This window comes from Crinia signifera, chromosome 8 (genome assembly GCF_055691185.1).
Source record: "Crinia signifera chromosome 8, ASM5569118v1, whole genome shotgun sequence".
NCBI lineage: Eukaryota > Metazoa > Chordata > Amphibia > Anura > Myobatrachidae > Crinia > Crinia signifera.
Genome location: NC_139224.1, coordinates 42,857,503 through 42,877,425, shown reverse-complemented (window position 1 = coordinate 42,877,425; position 19,923 = coordinate 42,857,503). Strand labels below are relative to the sequence as shown.

At 43.8% G+C, this 19,923-nt stretch overlaps 1 protein-coding gene across 3 annotated transcripts in view; it reads left to right on the top strand.

The window, feature by feature from the left end:
• TASOR (transcription activation suppressor) overlaps positions 1 to 19,923 on the top strand; it is a 79,049-nt gene that overhangs the window by 29,057 nt on the left and 30,069 nt on the right. For all 3 annotated transcript variants that reach the window (XM_083156234.1, XM_083156235.1, XM_083156237.1), the window contains exons 9-15: positions 9,665 to 9,770; positions 11,070 to 11,170; positions 11,491 to 11,594; positions 15,234 to 15,306; positions 15,384 to 15,458; positions 15,708 to 16,340; positions 17,681 to 18,081. In XM_083156234.1, coding sequence (XP_083012360.1) covers positions 9,665 to 9,770; positions 11,070 to 11,170; positions 11,491 to 11,594; positions 15,234 to 15,306; positions 15,384 to 15,458; positions 15,708 to 16,340; positions 17,681 to 18,081 — 1,493 coding nt within the window. The remainder of the gene's footprint in view (positions 1 to 9,664; positions 9,771 to 11,069; positions 11,171 to 11,490; positions 11,595 to 15,233; positions 15,307 to 15,383; positions 15,459 to 15,707; positions 16,341 to 17,680; positions 18,082 to 19,923) is intronic.

Genomic DNA, 19,923 nt, shown 5'->3' with positions numbered 1-19,923 from the left:
CTGCATCCCTGGACTCTTCAGTTCGTGTTAGGTGCCCACTGGAGTGGGTGCTATTCTAAAGGGCGGCAGGAGCAGCCGAAGAATTAGAGTAGTTAGGGGATTTTTATTATTTTATTAACTTTTACCCTAGCTAGGTAGGCACAGTGTGAGGATTCTCATAGTGAATCCTCACACTGCTTGCGCAGCAGGAGCTGACAGAAGCGCGTCCTGTCAGCTCACTGTGCACAGGGGAGACACTGTCTGGTCTCCCTGTGCAGCGCTTATAGCCTTTTCTAAAAGGCTGCCTGGGCTCCGGAGTACCCTGAAACCGGCTCCACGTTTAGGTGGGGATCATGGGGGACAGGCGCTCCGTGATGGCGGCGGCCATTTTATGCGGAGCTTACACGCTGAGCTCCTAGATGAGAGGACAGCAGCGTTGTGACAGGCATGTTCCAAGTGATCCCCATTTGAGGGGGAGACACTGGAACTAGGAAATCCTACCTAAGGAGCGGCTTGCTGGGGGTGGTTGGCGCCAAAAGGTCACGGACCCCGCAGCAGCAGGGACCTGTGGTCTCTTCCTTCACTCTGACTTTGGCGCCTTTCAGAACGCTTGCAGCGGAGCTGAGCTGGCTTACTGATCCTGGCAGAGTGACTTGGATTTCCTGGGCATCGCTTCCCCGCAGTTGAAACCAACAGACAGATAAGTGACTGGGTGCATTGCTCTGTATAAACGCTTGTACATTGTTTGCACTGTGTATACTGATAGATATACATTTATCACTTGCATCATGTCTGAGCATCAGGCTGTGGTTTTGGGGGAGGGAGCCCTTAATGCACTGAGCGCGTGCAATGTTTGCACACAAAAGTTTGTCCCTGAGCAGATGGCCGAGGGGGGCTTATGTATTACTTGCGCTGATGTGAGACCCATGGGCAGTGATCCCCATAGGGCAGAGCAGATGGAACCTGCGTGGGCCAGGGCCCTAGGCAGGTCAGTAAATGCTTTGGTGCAGCTTTTGGACAGGCAGAGTGATGGGCTGGTAGAATCACAGAGACCTATGCCATCATCTCAGCAGTCGTCTGGCTCCTTGCCTCTTACCCAGGCAGATCCTGCACTTATCCAGGTGATGCAGGATACTGCAAAAGGGATTAACAGGTTCAGTGAAATGCTGGACAAAATGGATGATGTGGCAGGGACCCCTAGAAGGTCTTATGCTTTAACTACTGTGGTAGATGAAGAGGAAGGAGAGTATACTGACATCCCCTGGGATCAGGGTGATGATTTGGAAGAGAACTCTGCTGCTGGTATAGAGGATCTCATTGTAGCTGTGAAGCAGGCTTTAAAGCTGACTGTGGAGGATAAGACTCCTGTTAAAGGTGTTTTTAAGCGACAGCGGAAGGAGGCTGTTACTTTTCCTTCAGATGAGGGGTTACAGAAATTGTTAGAAGGGGCTTGGAAAACTCCTGATAAGAGGCTTCAGATGCCAAAACGATTCCTTAGTCTGTACCCCATGCCAGAGTCTCATGCGGAGCTCTGGGAAAGGGTCCCAGTTGTGGACGCTTCAGTGGCACGTTTGTCCAAGGCTACTGTATTACCAGTACAAGGCGGTGCAGCTTTTAAAGATTCTGTGGATAAAAAGCTGGAGGGAAACCTCAAGGCTATCTTTGAAGGGGTGGGGTTTACCTTACGACCCCTTATTGCTTCAGCCTGGGTTTCTAAGGCCATGATAGAGTGGGCTGGTGAATTATGCACCATGCTGCAGGCTGACCCGGGTGCATTACTGCTTGCAGAAAAGATTAAGGCAGCAGCAGAATATGCAGTTGAAGCAGAGGAGGAAGCTATTAAAATGGCAACCAGAGTGTCCACAGTCTCCATTAATGCCAGGAGAGTGCTTTGGCTTAAAGCCTGGGAAGCAGACAATGAGTCCAAGAAGGCTCTGGAAACATTAGCCTTCAAAGGAAAGGTACTCTTTGGTACCGAATTAGAGGAGATTATAAAACAGGCCACAGGCGGCAAAAGTACATTCCTGCCGGCCTCCTCAGCAAAGCAGACATCCAGATTTTCTGCTTTTAAGCCGTCCTTTCGGCCCTCCCCTAGAGGTGGTGCGTCCTTTCGAGGACAGTCTTTCAGGGGAAGGTTTCAGCCCTCTAGAGGCAAGACACAAAAGTCAAAATTTGGCTCTTTTCACAAGAAGCCTGCCAATAAAGGAGAGGATAAACCCTCTGCATGACTGTCAGGGGCTTTGCCCGACAGTGACAAAAGTGGGCGGGCGTCTCACACTCTTCAGGGACGCTTGGGCCTCTCTAGGCCAGGATGCTTGGGTGCTAGACATCATAACACAGGGTTACAAAATCCCTTTCAGAGGGCCACCTCCGAAGAGGTTCATTCCCACATCCTTACCAAAGGAGGCACGGCTGCGTACAGCTCTTGTGAGAGCAGCGCACTCCCTTTTGGAAAAAGGGGTGGTTACACTAGTCCCCAAGACAGAGTGGAAGAAAGGCTTTTACTCCACGCTGTTCCTGGTGCCCAAACCAGACGGGTCTTTCAGACCAATACTAAATTTGAAGTCTCTAAATGTTCATTTATGGGTAGACCATTTCAAAATGGAGTCTCTACGGTCAGTACTCCTGAGTCTGGACCAGGGAGAATTTTTGGCGTCCATGGATGTCCAGGACGCATATCTGCACGTCCCTATACACCCGGAGCATCAGACCTTGTTGAGGTTTGCCATAGGAGACCTGCATTTACAATTCCGGGCGTTCCCTTTGGGCTAGCAACCGCGCCAAGGGTATTCACAAAGATAATGTCAGTGATGGCGGCGGTGCTGAGGCTCAGGGGAATCACAGTAATACCCTATTTGGACGATCTCCTGTTCAAAGCGGAGTCAGCAGCCATGCTGCAGAGTCACTTGGCAGAGGCCATCAGTTTTTTGCAGGCTCACGGCTGGATTTTAAATTTGCAAAAATCTCAGTTGGTACCGTCACAAAGACTCCAATTCCTGGGAGTTATAATGGACACCCATCTTCATCGGGTTTTCCTCCCGGAGATAAAGGCCAGGGATCTGGTCACCCTAGTCCAGGAGATTCTCAGGGCTCAGAGCATTTCAGTATGGAGGTGCCTCAAGCTCCTGGGGAAAATGGTGGCGTCATTCGAGACGCTTCAATTTGCCAGGTTCCACTCTCGGAGGTTCCAATGGAACATTTTGTCAGCCTGGTCAGGAAACACTTTGACCATGAAATCCGAGATGATAGTGCTGTCTTCGGACACTCAGGAATCCTTGAAATGGTGGACAGAAGTAGATTCCCTTCAGTGGGGTCGGTCATTACAGACCTGGGACTGGTTGGTAGTAACTACCGACGCCAGTCTCAAGGGCTGGGGGGCAGTAGTCCTGGATCTCAGGCTTCAGGGCTTGTGGATGGCAGAGGAATCAGCGTTACCGATCAACATCTTGGAGCTGAGAGCTGTCTGGAAAGTGATTTCCTTGGCGGGAGACAGGTTACAGAACCTCCCTTTGAGGATTCAGACCGACAATGCCACAGCTGTGGCGTATCTGAATCACCAGGGAGGTACACGCAGCAGATTGGCCATGTGGGAAGTGTCCAGAATCTTCCTATGGGCGGAACAGAATGTTCCAGCTGTATCGGCTATATTCATTCCAGGAATAGAAAACATAGAAGCCGACTTCCTGAGCAGGAAGGAGCTCAAGGAAGGGGAATGGAGCTTACACCCTCAGGTGTTTCACCAGATCACCTCGAGGTGGGGAATCCCGGATGTGGACCTGATGGCATCCAGGGTCAACCGTCAAGTGCCCAGGTTTTATGCCAGAACGAGGGATCCACTGGCGGAGGCGGTGGATGCCATGACTATTCACTGGCAGGGAGATCTCCTTTATGCATTCCCACCAGTACCAATGTTACCGAGACTTCTGAAGAAAATACAGGGGCAGAAGGTTCCAGTGATCTTAGTGGCCCCAGATTGGCCAAGGAGGTCCTGGTACTCGAGGCTTCAGAGGTTGTCTGTGGACTCATGGCGACTACCTCTGAGACCAGACCTTCTAAGACAAGGCCCATTCAATCACCTGGATTCCGATCGATTGATTTTGACGGCCTGGCTATTGAAACCACCATTTTGAAAAGAAAAGGGTTTTCTGAGGCAGTAGTACAGACGATGATAAAAGCCAGAAAAGCTGTATCTTCGGCAAATTATTATAGAGTCTGGAAGACTTACATTCGATGGTGTGAGAGAAGAAAGGCTCATACATCTCATTTTAAGCTATCAAGAATGATGGAATTCTTACAAGATGGTTTTTCATCGGGCCTAAGCCTTCAGTCACTGAAGGTGCAGATTTCGGCCTTGTCCATCTATTTCCAGAAAAAGATAGCCATTTTGCCGGAAATTCTAACTTTTTTACAAGGAGTATCCAGGTTGAAACCTCCATACAAGCAACCAGTAGCACCTTGGGATCTATCACTGGTTTTGGAATGCCTTCAAAAAGCACCTTTTGAACCTTTAAGGTCGGCTGACTTTAAGTTTCTCACGTGGAAGCTAGTGTTTTTGTTAGCAGTAGCATCTGCTAAAAGAGTTTCAGAATTGGGAGCTTTGTCATGTAAATCTCCCTTCTTAATTTTTCATGAGGACAGGGCTGTTTTAAGAACAGTGCCTCAGTTTTTACCGAAGGTGGTATCTACCTTCCATTTAAATCAGGAGATAGTTCTACCTGTGTTTCAACCCCCAGAGGGTTCTAAGAAAAGGGACAAGTTGAGAACTTTGGATGTTGTGCGTGCCTTACGCATATATGTGGACAGAGTGAAGAGTGTCAGGAAGACTGACACATTGTTGGTATTGTATGACGTACACAAAATTGGTTGGCCTGCATCTAAGCAGACTATTGCTAGGTGGTTGCGGTCTGTGATAGCCTTTGCATACACCAAAGTGGGTAGACCAGTACCGGCCAAAATAAATGCGCATACCACCAGGTCAGTTGCCACCTCTTGGGCGGTTCGACATGGGGCCACAGCTGAGCAGGTTTGCAGAGCTGCCACTTGGTCATCTGTTCACACATTTGCCAAATTCTATAGATTCCATGAGTTCGCGTCGGAGGACGCATCATTCGGGCGAGCAGTGCTGAGAGCTGCAGACCTGAGCGTACCCTCCCAAAGGACCGGCTCTGGAACGTCCCAGTGTTGAGCTGTGTCACCAGGACCATTGAAAGAGAAAAAGGGATTTTTGTAAGAACTTACCGTTCGAATCCCTTTCTCTGATATGGTCCTGGTGACACAGCGATCCCTCCCTTACGCTCAGTAAGTATGCCAGAAGTTTCATGATGTTCATGTTAAAATGGTGAAAAGTTAACAGTTTCTGTTATAAAATGTGCATATAATATGTGCAGGCGTTTGTACTGAGTTAATGTATTCCAGTGGCTTTGAAAGATGAACTGAAGAGTCCAGGGATGCAGTAGGGGAGGAGCCTACCCTCTAAAACTTTAGGATAGGTGCCTGGCTCCTTCGGACCCTCCTACATCCCAGTGTTGAGCTGTGTCACCAGGACCATATCAGAGAAAGGGATTCGAACGGTAAGTTCTTACAAAAATCCCTTTTTACGTAACTTAAGTAACTCCATATACCTAAATTTCAGCTTGCTTGTCCCCTGTGGGAAACAAAGGAAGGTCTTGCTGGCGCTGAACTTGTGTGTCCCACGAAATGGATAATTCTCGTGATGTGGAAAAAATAAATGCAAATATATGGAAAATGTGTTAGAATTTCCAAAAATAATCAAAAAGTGTTTATTTAATAAACACTCAAAAAAGGGGGCGATTCGTACCCAAACTCACAGGTGAGGGGTGTGGTAAAGGTGTATAAAGGTATATTTTTAAAGGTTCACCCGTGCAGATGATCTGAAGATGAAATACCAGTGGATAAGGTGTGTCTAAACTATGCGTACCGTACTCACTGTATATACAGGAGCTTTGACGCCTATAAAGGTTTCTTTTTGTTGACACCAATAGGTATGGAATATTCAATAATCAAGGTGCCTACCGTACTCACTGAGCATGTAGGTGAGATACGCACATAGCGTTTTCTTTTAATGAGACCTGGTCCTTCAAATTTTCACTAACCTCATCCCAGAGGTATATATGAAAAGAAAGGAGGAGGAGGACCGGTCTCAGTAAAATAATTTAATAAATCGGTACAAATGCAATGTGGCCAATAGCCACATACAGATGATCCAATAGACAAAGTAAAAACAAGGTAAAAGTAACTCACTTCTCTGCCAGACACAAGGTATACCTTGTACACAAGGTATACCTTGAAAAAGGGTCAATTATAACGACCCGAAACGCGTTGGTGAGGAGAAGAATAGCTACCAGAGAAACCCTGAAGTCCTTGGTCACTTTTTCCAGCAGTGTGGCATCCATCTTGGTCCTTTTCCCGGGTGAGATCAAGTTTGGTTTATTGGACCCAGTGGTTCTCTGGCGCTATTGCACTAAGACTGTTTTTATCACATCTTTTATGGATTTATAACATCCTTTTGGAAGTGTGACGTTTTTTATTGTTGTTTTGTGGCGAATAAATATTTTTGGAATTTATCCATTGGCTTCCTGTGAGCACTTCATGTCCCCTGACGGAGATTGGGATTAAAAGAAACCTTTCTACGCACATAGGGCACATGTATAAGGTGAGCACTTCCTTCCTATGAGCGAGTGACCTGATGGGAAACAAAGATACCTTTTTGTGCAAATAGGGCAAAGTGAAAAGGTCAGTCACGGAGTATTCTTGGCGTGAATGAAATCCGATTGACATCAAACTGACCAGTCTTCTTCCACATATATATACCCCCCATTAAATCTTGGGGGCTTCACATTGGTCGAGAGAAGGTTTTAAAGAATCTCTACAAGCTGAGGAAGCGCAACTGTATACACCATTTCTGGCTACATTGTTTCTATAAGGAGTGGTAATCCTTAGGTGGCTACAGTGCAGCAGTCTCTTGGCGCTATCGTTTCAGAACTACCTTCCCGTTATTTCCATATATTTGCATTTATTTTTTCCACATCACGAGAATTATCCATTTCGTGGGACACACAAGTTCAGCGCCAGCAAGACCTTCCTTTGTTTCCCAGTATCTACCAGTGAGGATTACCCAGTGGTCCTCCATTTGGGTCTACGGCAGCAAGGACTGATAGCGCCTTGGGACTTTTCTACACGTTGTCTTTTTGCTTGTCCCCTGTGGTTTAGACAATTTAAATAATTATAGTTTTGCAAGATCTGACTGAATTATAAGGATCAGAGGCTGGAATAAAGAAATCTGATAGTCCGAAATCCTCTTTCTGCAACCAGTATCCAACCAATAATCTGTTATTTAATGAAGTGTTCTAGAACAGGAGTGACAAACCATAATGGAAACAACGTAAACCTATTATAATCGATTTTAAACTTTGAGGGGAGAACTGGAGTGTAAGGATTGGCCACCTAGTATCCCTCTATTGCAGGGGTCCTCAAACTATTTTGCTCTGGGACCCCATCAGACAATAAAAAAAATGAATTACAGGATCCCAGCAAGTTACTGCAGAAGGTCATCACATCACATGTGTAGTCAACAGACGGCACATACATGGCAGCATTGTGGACAATTCAACAGATTTATCAGACTCCTTAAATCACTGACTGCAGTTAGAAAAGTCATCAGCCTGATTGTCAGCTACATGGAGTCGCGGCCCTATGCTGAGAAGGTCAGGACCCACAGTTTTGAGAACCGCTGCTCTATTGGATTCAGAGAAATTCATTAAACAAAAGTATAAAAATATTGTTTTACCATTCAGCAAATTGGTTGTCACAAATCATGGGGACATCTCACAGTTGCCCTATGAGTAGGTACACTCTGAAACTGCTGTGTTCAAAACCTGTCCAAGCCTTTTCATCTTTTGGATTCCAAATCATTCAACCTGTTCAATCTTGGAGTGAAAATTCCCCATCATCTGGGGACCCCATGATGGTGTAGCAAACACTGATTAGTTTCACAATTTCCCCCCCCCCTTTATATACTTTTTTTTTTTTTTTTTTTAAACCTAAGCCAATTATTTTCAGTTTTTGAACCAGAACATATTCAAACATAACACAATCCCTACAGCGTTAGAATGTCGAAAGGAAAAGGGACCCTGGGCGATGGAGGGCTGGATATATGATCATTGTCAGGTTCACATCCATTCTCATTGGATGGTATATGAAAAAATATAAAAATAACAATATGTAGACTGTATGAAAATTCAAAAAACACATAGGGACGGGTGCTGCCATGCGTACCCTGAATCATTCTTGTGTGTAGGGAAATGTGTGTAAATGTAAGTCAGCTGGAACATACATATAAAGGTATCTTTGGTTAATAGTGTAACGCTTCCGAAATGATGATCATACCAAATGGTCATATAAAATGGAAGAGAGAATCCTCTTTCAGTAAAATACCTGGGATGGAAGATTGAATCACAGTACCTGAGGTATATAGGTATATGGCCATTGTCTGCAGTTTCAGGTACTGTGATTCAATCTTCCATCCCAACTGCATGTTGATATCTTATTGTTTGGATTTTACTGAAAGAGGATTCGCTCTTCCGTTTTTATGCCCATTTGGTATTAAAATATTTTCGGAAACGTTACACCATTAACTAAAGATACCTTTTTATATGCATGTTCCAGCTGTCTTATGAGGGAGTACGGTACGCATCTACTCCTAAAAGCACCTGGTTTAACACATGGTGGACCCTGGAGTCTGTAAAGAAACCTTTACACACGTTTCCCTACACACTAGCATGAGTGAGGGTATGCACAGCAGCACACGTCCCTATGTGTGTTTGATTTCTATACAGTCCTAGACAGTCTACATATTGTTTTTTATATTTTTTTCATATACCATCCAATGAGACTGTTCCGGATGTGCACAGATCCGAAGTGAACCTGACAATGATTGTGTATCCAGCCCTCCATCGCCCAGGGTTCTTTTTCCTTTCGATATTTTATTTCCACTTCTTACTTGTTTGCATCTTTCTGTTTACTTGTATTTTTTTCACAATATTTCTAGTAAACGTAAAACTTTAACGTGACAATTTTGATCTAATTTCTTTTCTCACACAATTCCCTATACTCAATGCATTCAAACAAATTAGATCTAAATACAGGCTTCGCTCATGCCCATCGAATAACCTTCATAAGAATAGTCTGTGCCTGTAAGAGTTTGTTGTCCAACTGTGAGCTGCTTTTTGGGAGGAAGAACAGTCTCGAACCGCTGTGTTTTAGTAGTTTGCAGAATTTCAATATGGTAGACTGTCTCTGGAAGACTGGGAGAGCTGCGGTCAACCTGTATCGGCCATCACTGACAATGTTGCTGGTGTGTGGGCTATAGTTGATGTGGAAGCCAGGGTGACTGTAGCCCAGTAAAATAAGAAAATAGGCATTTTATTTTGATGCAGTCCCTTGATAGTCCCTGAAAAGCTTTACTTGAAAGAGGTTATTGCATGTTGGGTGCACCAAGGAAAAGGATATCCTATGCTATTTTAGAAGGGTAACAAGCTTCCTTTAAAATCCTACTGTTTAAGAAACTTAGTGGGATGGATGTATGGTTAGTAAGCCATCTTTAATATAATCTAATATGTTGCAATTTGTTCACTACAGCAGGTTTAAGGATGTCTTTTTTTTACAGGTCGCAAAAGTTTTACATTATGGAGAGGACCACTTCACAGTAAAGGAAAACTCCTGTGCCATGCTTCTCTTAAATCAACAAATGGACCATTTCTTCCATGCAAACTGTGAGTGCATTCATAGTTTTTAAATGCCATTTAAAGTTATAACTTTGCAGAGATCATAGAAAAAGTGCACGGGATATGCGCTGCAGAAAACCTCCTTTTTAACTGCATTTTATGCACCTCTGTTTTAAGGTGCATACAATCCATCTATGGCAATAGTACATTCATCTACATTGCATTCTCTAATCCAGTGGTTCATAAACTTTCTTGAATCACGGCACCCTAGATTATTGGCATTTGATTTTTGTGACGTCCCTGCGATAAGTTTTTTTGGGGGGATAAACTTTTTTTAAAAATCACATAAATTTAATTGTGCCTGTTGTCCTTGGTTTAAGTTATGTGGTGGCGTACAGGGTTGCTTCTGATTGGCTGCCAATACCACTGGTTTTACTGATGACTTTCACCATAAATAATTTGATTTGGTCTTGGACCACCAACCCAAGGCACCCCTGCAGAGGCCTCGGCGCACCCCAGGATGCCTAGTCACACAGTGTGGGAGCCACTGCTGTAATCCATTAGCAGCTCACTACAATATTTTCATCATTCTGCACAATGAGATGCAGAGAAACAAAGCTCCATACTTAGAATGTGTTTACCATCTTTACGCTGCCCACTTTTGCCTGTGCAAATCACTGCTTCTCTGCAGATGCAGCCATCTACCTTTTTTGCCTTAGTGGTATTTCAGGGTTATGTAAAAATTGAGGTGGTTATTCTGGTTGATTCACATGGCTTCGAATTCGCAGCCTTGCGATTCCACCAAACCCCGCTTTGCGAATGCCCGGCCGCCGGGTACGCCCACATCTTTGGAAGGTCGGTTTAGCATAAATATCCATTCGCATGCTGCGAGCAACACCCACATCTTTGGAAGGTCACTGACCATCGAAAGATGTGGCTGGTGCATGTATATAAAAGTGACTTAAGTCTCTTCCATATGCGTTCACGCTTGAAGGAATATGGTCGGGCAGCTGGCATCTGGTGATGTCAGCTGCCTACCCCCCCGCATCCGTGTCATGGCCTCATTACCATGAGAATGCCCAGCATGGGAACGCCCATGAAACGCTGGGCATTCCCATATGGTAATGGGGCTGTCCGGTGCCCACTGCCCTTCTCTGCACGCTGTGTAGGGTGAACCGAACCGCGAATGTGCAGACGCACAACATCGGTGCGAATGGAGAAGAATAAGGGCCTGAGTCTCATGGCGGATCCATTGCTGCTTTTGTGTTGTGTTTCCAAATTGTAATTTGGGGCTTTTTGATAAATGAGTCTTTTCATTAATATTGTCATCTGTTTTGTGTTGCCCAGGGCAGATAAACTTGACTTGGAAATTGTCATGCGCTTAGAACAGATAAAGAAGAGAATTAATCCATTATTGTTCAATAAAGAAAGTCATCGGTACAAGGAAGGTATGTAACAAATGGTACTGAAAATACTTGGCAGACAATAGCAACAAAAATTGTGGCTATTTTCAACCTGGGTGGCACTCTTGCCTGAGAAAGTCTATCTATCCTTAAAATGTCACCACATTTGTAAACCTATATAAACGCGTACCAAATGTGAACAGTATACAATTATCAAGGTGCCTTAATGATTGTATGCTGTTTATATTTGGTATGTGTTGACTTAAGGGACAAGTTTTTTACTGAATATTTTTTTTTTTTTAAATATGTGTGTGTTTGTGTTTTACAGTATCTATATAGATTTATTATTATTTATTTTTTTCCAGTCATAGAGGGTGGCATATGCAGCTATCTTTATGAAGTGGCTGAAATGACCAGGACTGGAATAGAGTTGCAGAGTTTGTTGCAAAAATTGGAAAAAGAGAAACTGGTAAGGCTGGTCTTGTTTAATTATTAAAATCTGATGTAGTTTCATATTGTATTTCGATTGCTGAAGTATAGACTACTCACTAGACCCATACACACAATAAGATTCTTTCCAATCTGGATGGTTATGGGCCCCATACATCAGCAATTAATTGTGACAATCCTCAGATTTGGAGATGATTGTCACCATTAATCTTTAATGTGTGGGCCCCCCTTTTTGGCAATCCCGACCAAAAATTAATAGGGATCGCCAATGGATTGCTGAGTCAGATTTTTAAACATGTTTAATAATCTGGTATTATCTGCGGTTGTTTTTTATGTGTGTGGGCATTCCCGTTTCATCTTCTATTTAAATTATGAAAAGAAGTAACATCTGATATGATGATCGATTGAGGTGATGTATGGGCACTTTCCAGATATGAAGATGCAATCTTTAGATGGGAAAAATCTGCCGTTCACTGAAATAAATCTGTAATGTGTGAGCAAGTCAAATGGATTGTAGAAACCATTTATCTGGCCAAAAAAATGACTGGATCTGGAAAACCATTAATTGTGATTGCTGATGTATGGGGCCCATTAGAATCAAAATCTGGACATTTTTGGAACAAATTACAATCAACCATATGCTCCAAAAAGCTGGAAAATGGACAAAAGCAGTCATTGCATAAATTGATTTAACCAATTTGTCTAAATGGCCATTTTTGTGTTTTTTTTATCTTCATGTTTAGGACCAAATGGTCAATTGTCAGTTCCTCCCCCCTCAAAAAACTGCTTTTCATTCCAACCAGCCAGATTGGAAAGAAAATCTTATAGTGTGTACGTGCACTTAGGTACATTATGAAAGCTTGGATCACATATTTCTCATTCTCTTCTCTTATTCCCTTTTTGGATTTTTTTTATTTATTTTGCCCAAACAATCGCTGCCTGCAATATCTAACTTCACTTTAAGAGCCATTGAAGTCTCAATCCCAGTGATCATATAATTATAATAATAATAATAATACTTAGTATTTGGCCAATGATTAGTACAGCCATGACCAAAAGTTTTGACTATGATACAAATATTAATTTTTATAAAGTTTGTTGCCTCGGTTTATGATGGCTGTATGCCTATACTCCAGAATGTCATGAAGAGTGATCAGATGAATTGCAAATAATTGAAAAGTCCCTCTTTGCCATGGCAATGTATTTAATCCCAAAACAACATTTACGCTGCATTTCACCAGCTGATTCTCGTTAACAGTGAGAGGACAAGGCTGGAGATCTTAAAAAGTTAAACTGGCTCTTCTCTCCCTTTTTAAAACCTGAGCGCTTTCTTTCTTGTCTACAAGGCTGGAGATCAGTCTGTCATGCTGATTGAGTTAGAATAACAGACTGGAATCTTTAAAAGGAGAGGGTGGTGCTGGAAATTAGTTTTTCCTTTGTTAACCATGGTTACCGACAAGAAAACACGGCACTTGTTTCCTAGTACGGCGCCCGTCGGGTCCCACCGTATACCATTAGTTGAGGTATGCGATGGGACCCGATATAAGGGTTTTAAGATCGCGTCGCATTGCATGCCATTACAATGGCATGCGATACGACGCGATCACACCAGATTTCACATTGTACAGCCACCCTGATGGCTGATTACTATGTTATATGCACCCACAGACCCGATTTTTAATTGTACACTCACCCTGAGGGGTAATTACTATGTCAAATCAAATGCCCCCCCATTGTTAACGCCACCCCACTATCAACGCCATCCCGAAGCGTGGCGAGTGCAGCGGTACGCGTCCTCCGACCGTTTCATACCCCCACTATCCATGTCGGCGTGGAGTTCCCCGAGCCCGAAGCAAGGGGAATACATGTGACGTAATCCATGTCCCCTCGCGGGGCTCGCTGCGCTCACCACACTATATATAATCAACTCCACGCGATGTGGATAGTGGGGGTATGAAAAGGTCAGAGGACGCGAACCGCCGCCCCTCGTGGGCTGGCTGCGCTCGCCACACTTTGGGTTGGCCTTGATAGTGGGGTGGCGTTAACAATGGGGGGGGGGGGGGGGGTGGGGGGCATTTGACATAGTAATTACCCATGTGGGTGTACAATTAAAAATCGGGTCTGATTGCATCGCAGGCGATGCGACCCGATCTGATCGACCCGATGCCATAAGATTAAAATCGGTGGCGCCGTGCTAGGAAACAAGTACCGAAAACACATGCAGTTATCATTGCTTTGTACAAAGAGGACTTCACAGGCAAGGATATTGCTGTTAGTAAGATTGCATCTTAATCAACCATTTTTTGGATTATCCAGAATTTCAAAATAGCAGTTCAATATTTGTGATCAAGGCTTCAGGGTGCCCAAGAACATCTCAAATGCACCAGGATGGTGTACTGAAGTTTGAATTGGGCCTCACCAGTGCAGAGCTTGCAGCAGGCAGGTTTTAGTGCATCTTAAGCCACTTCTTCTATTCTGGAAAACCATCCAGGACAGACTGATATTCTGCAAATAGTACAGGGATTGGACTGCTGAGGACTGGGGTAATGTAGTTTTCTTTGAGGAATACCCTTTCAAGTTATTTTGTGCATCTGAGAAAACACTTGTCCAGAGAAGGAAAGGAGAGTTTTACCATTAGTCCTGTTCATGTATGGGGTCGCCTTTCAGCCAAGGGAGTGGGCTCACTTACAATTTTGCCTAAGAACATAGCCATGAATAAAGAATGGTGCCAAAATATCCTCAGAGCAACTTCTTGCAACCATCCAAGAACTGTTTGGTGACAAACCATGCCTTTTCCAGCATGATGGGGCACCTTGAAATAAGGTAAAAGTGATAAATAAGTGGCTTGGGAAATAAAATATCAAAATATTGGATTCATGGCCAGGAAACTCCCCAGAGCTTAAAAACACTAAGAAAGGGGGTGGGATGGGGGACTGGGCAATAAAAACCCCACAAATTCTGACAACTCTATGGGGGGTATTAAATCCCCACTGCTAAGTCTGACGGGGGAAATAGCGGCGGGTGCCTATTCAATGCTGTCTTTCCCAATAGCATTGAAGCGGCAGCTCGTCAGAACGGGCCCGGTTTTAAAAGTAGTTGGACCCGTTTTGCTGAATCCGGCCGTGTATTGTCGAGATCATGGCTGGATCTCAACAATCCATGGCTCTTTTCGCAGACACGCCACCTTTTTGCCGATCGACAGGTGGGACATTGAATCCCGCCTACCTATAAACAGGCAAGTGTACATAAAATGGAATGTACAGACTGGGTATTCATTCCCAGGTCCCAACTAAGTATTGTTTAGTCAACAATTGGCAGCCATCAGTCAGTATATGGCCCAGAGGGTGATTGACTGCATGCCAGGGCTAAATGCAGAGGTCTTGGAAAAAGAAGGGTCAGCACTGCATAAATGTACACTTTGCATAAACTTCATTTAATTGTCAATAAAAACCTTTGAGGTTTATGAAATGCTTGTAATTTTACTTCAGTGTTACCATTGTAACAGCTGAAAAAAACTCTAAAAACATTGAAGCAGCAAACTTTGTCAAATACTTGTCATCCTCAAATATCTGCAACTTATGATAGCTTTATATGCTAGTATTATATCAATAAAACTATGTGAAGACCAATATAAGTTTACACAACTTTTACCCTTTAGGCTTTGGTTAAACCACTGGCAGACAGAGGGTTCTTATTCTTCTATTTTCCTACACCCATGCCCACTGCCTATGGTAAGTATTGATGTAATATCCTCCTATTAAAAGCATCAAGAAAATGTGCAAGTGTAAAACAATATTTTTACATTTAGGTTCACAGAGTACGAAATCCTTGCCCCTGCACGCCCTCTTTATTTATCCTGAGTCCAGACAGCCACTACATCCTGGTGAGTGTGATCAACCATAATCCTGATTTTGAGTCATTGGTATATTTAAAAGAGAACCATGTCATTTATAGTTTCCTTTTGTCGTAACCTTATTGGTAAAAAGCTAATAGACCTCTAATTTAATGTAAATTCTCAAAATTCCATTATCTGTATTTGTTTAATTATGTTATGGATTTATTATTGGAGAATGGCTTAATTACCTTTTTTAATTAAATAACATTTATAGTTTTACTACTTTTTGTTTTCCAGTCCAGCCTGATTTAGTGAGCGATAACCATGACATTTTGCCCGATCTACCCTCTTTTATTGCATCTCTGCATAATGCTCTTATTAAGTGCCAGAAAGACACCTCTGACTATTACAACCTTGTCGTGGAGAAACACATACGTATATATTTTAAGAAACGATCAGAAGGAAGTCATAAGCGCAAAGACTTTCTCATTAGGGAATATGAACCGTATTTGGATTTCAAAAAGAAACTTTATGTAGCTCCAAAAGATCGCAGCCGAGTGCATGCAGGCGTACACCGCTATATACGTGGATCGGAAGCGTATGTCCTGCCAGTGGAAAAGGCAAAAGAACTGATCTTGGAACAACGAAGAGTTCAGCAGTTCAGCCCAGTATCAGACTATGAACCTATTGAGGATGATCATGAAGTTCCAACATCCACAAAAAGAGAAGCTGTTCATGAAAGACTTTCTGAAAGTACCGACTACGATACGGACAATATAAATCGACTCATAAACTTAATTTACATTATGAAAAATAGTACTTCCAATTCAGAAATTGATGATGCTTCACATAGTGGTTTGAAAATAAAACTTGAAAGTAGTCCTGAAGCAGAGTGGAAACATAAACCTGAAGACTACTCTAAGTGTCCCAGTAAGTAAAAGCCAGGTTTTGTCATATTAATTCCACCAAATTGTGTGCGATGTGTAGTAGAGGCATTGGGCCGGATTCAGAGGCGCATGCACCGGCAGTGTTCACGTAGCTGAAGGATTATTTGATCACTGCGTTGCATTCGTAACCCTTTAGGGGTATGCACAGAAGCACTATTGCATATGGTATGTAGTGTTCCCGCTAAGCTCATTTTGCAGGGCGCGGCACCATGCCCATTTTCTAAGTTGCTGAATGCTCCCTGCCCTTTTATCTGTACCCTTCGTGGACCACTGACATGCCACTGAGGTCTGTATTTAACAGGCTCTCTCAGCTGAGCGGGATTGGCTGCATGTTAGCGCAGCATGGGGTACCTGGAAGAGGTGATGGCAGCTGTTAATAGCGACTCTGCTTTTCCTGGTGCCCCCATCGCACTGCTGATACGCCGCTGAGGTCTCTGCTAAACAGATACCTCAGCACATGTCACTGCGGCATGGGGTACGCTGTGAGCTGCAGGTATGCCCCCACCTCTAACGCAGTCATACAGCAACTATTCACTGCTGTGCAGAGTTGCTGAATGACAGGGAGTCTCCCAACTACCCCCCTCACCACAAGACACTGCTGCCCATGGGTGGTCTTGAGTAAATTTGGACAGTTGGGATGTATGATATTGCGCCGGCAATATGTGATAGTTTAGAACAGGCCTAGCCAACCTCCCAGTATGCACTGCTACTATTTTAGCTTTTCCAAATAGGAAAACTGTGGCAAGGCATCTTGGGACTTGTAGATTCAAAACAGCTGGAGAGCCACAGGTTGACTAGGCCTGGTTTTAGAGTCATAGGTAAGTGTATGCCTTAAGGCAGGCATGTCCAAACTGTGGCCCTCCAGCTGTTGTGAAACTACACATCCCAGAATGCCTTGCCATAGTGTTAGCATTTCTGAATAGCAAAACTGTGGCAAGGCATGATGGGAATTGTAGTTTCACAATAGCTGGAGGGCCATAGTTTGGACATGCCTGCCTTAAGGTGGCCATACACCAGAACGATCTCCAGCCCGAAGGCACCATTTCGACGGGCCGTGCAATAGTTTGTGTGCACATCATGAGGAATACCTGTGCGATGCGTGGTCCCGATGGTCGAGCCTTAAATCATTTGTGCTACACGTATGATCCATTAGCTTTGCTTGTGGTCGTAAGCAGATTGTATGTGCTTTTAAAGCACATACAATTTCTCTTACGACCTACATACGACTAGGTTGTATGCAGGTCATACTGATATATGGCCAGTTTTACTCATGTGTATTTTTGCAGATGGCCAAATGTTAATGATGGCTTGTTTCATCTGTAGGAGAAGACACAGGGGAATCTGCACAGTCATTTATCTCTACACTTGGTGGGCAAGATACAGACCTGAGACAGGATAGCCCAGAACCAGAATCAAATACTTCTGATCCAGAATATTACAAAGAACTTTTTGAAAAACTGTCAGAGAATGGTTTATTGGAATCCCTAAACAAGCTGTTACCCGAACAAAAAAGTGCAATCGATGAGACTGAAAAAATGGAGACTTCAACATCTTTAGACCCTGATACTAATTTTGCAATTAAGGAAGAAAGCACTTATGCAGAGCAGCAAAGTGAGGACTATCTAGAAAGCAAAGCCTCACTGGTAACTCTACCTGTAGAGGATGGCCTGGTTGAAACAGAAACGGGCAACTTTCATCCATTGTCTGCTGAGGAAAGCATCCAGGTAAGCTGCTGTTGCATTTAATTTTGCACTGATGGCTTCTAAGTAATGCATTGCACCTAAGCTCGTATTGACAGTTAGGGGGGAATTAGTTAAAATGGGAGTTTTATTTCACATGGGATGTTGCTATGGGTAACTTTTTTTTGTTGTTGTTAATCTAGCACCTTCTAGAATATAATAGATAGTATCTGATTGGTTGCCCATAGCAACATCCCTCCTGAAAAAGAGCTCCCATCTTAATAAATTCCCCCCATAGTGATGTACGATATTACACACCCATACATCTGCAGGAGGCATCTGATGAAGTTTGCATCCAAAGACGCAGACCATAAGCGTGCACATCAACATCACTAACGGCGCCATAGTTAGCTGGGATAAAATCTAAGTGAAAATACGGTACTTGTTTCCTAGCACGGCGCCAGCGATAAAAATTGTGTCCATCGGGACCCCCCAGCGGTACGCATCCTCCGACCTTTTCATACCCCCACTATCCACGTCGGCGTGGAGTTGTTTTTATATAGTGTGGCGAGCCACCAAGCCCGAAGCGTGGCGAGCGGACGCGCATTACTTCACAGGTATTACGCTCACTGCGCTCGCCACGCTTCCGGCTCGCTGCGCTCGCCACACTATATGATATCAACTCCACGTCGACGTGGATAGTGGGGGTATGAAAAGGTCGGAGGACGCGTACCGCCACCCCTCGCAGGCTTGCCACGCTTCGGGTTGCCGTTCATCGTGGGGTGGCGTTTACAAATTGGGGGGGGGGGGGGGGGGCATTTCTCATGTTAAATACCCATAAGGGTGGGTATACAATGAAAAATCGGGCCCATTTAACATTTTTCCCTATGTAAAATCGCGTCCATCGCATGCCTTAATTTAAGGCATGCGATGGACGCGATTTTTTAATTATCGGGGAAAAGGCTAAAATTAGCCCTGAAATCGTGTCGGTCACGTCCATCGCACACCTTAACTTAAGGTATGCGATCACCTACGACGGGCACCGTGCTAGGAAACCAGTACCGAAAATACATCTTCAAACACCTATTGCACGCCAAGTGTCTGATATGAGGAAATCATATTTTCAAATATTTAAAAATCCGAAAATTTCTGCAATGCGTGACCACAGCTTTGATCTCAGATTTAGTTAATCACGAAGGATCTTCAAAACTTGAACTAATAAACAATTTTAAACATCCTATTCGTGTTCAGCCCATGGAAATCCGTATAAATTGGTTGTTTTTATACGTAGGATCCTTTTTGGCTGTTGCCTAGTGTAATTGGACTGAGTTATCCACTTCAGTGCCATTGTTGGATGACATGGAACCAGTCATCCATTGGTGCTCTTGGAAACAATGCACTTGCACAGCACTAAAATGTACACTTTCATTTCTTGGTGGACGCTGAGGAAAATACAGTGGCACCTGGAGTCTGACCATTATATTAAAAAAAAAAAACTGTAACCAAAAGTATTACTTGGTCATTGGCGGTTTTGTGGATGGCAAGGTATCGGGATTTGCTTACTTGATATTCAGTATACCTTAAGTTCTTTTCAGATTTGACCATTGTGCCTAGTGACAAAAGCTTTAAATGTAGGGCATGTATCACTCCGCTAAGGAGTATTCCGGATACTTGTTTTCTTTTAGTATCGAGTCTCCTAGAGATGACGTAAAAAGAGCGGCAGTTACGACGGTACTGAGCTCTCCAAATCTTTAGGCCCTGTTGTGGTAAACTTTTGTTAATTGTGTTATACGGACCCTAAATTGGCGGTATTACTTTTCTCCATCGTCCAGTTGGACAGTTATGGGGGTTGTGTTTAGGGCATAGAAGCTGAATACTTCAAAGGTT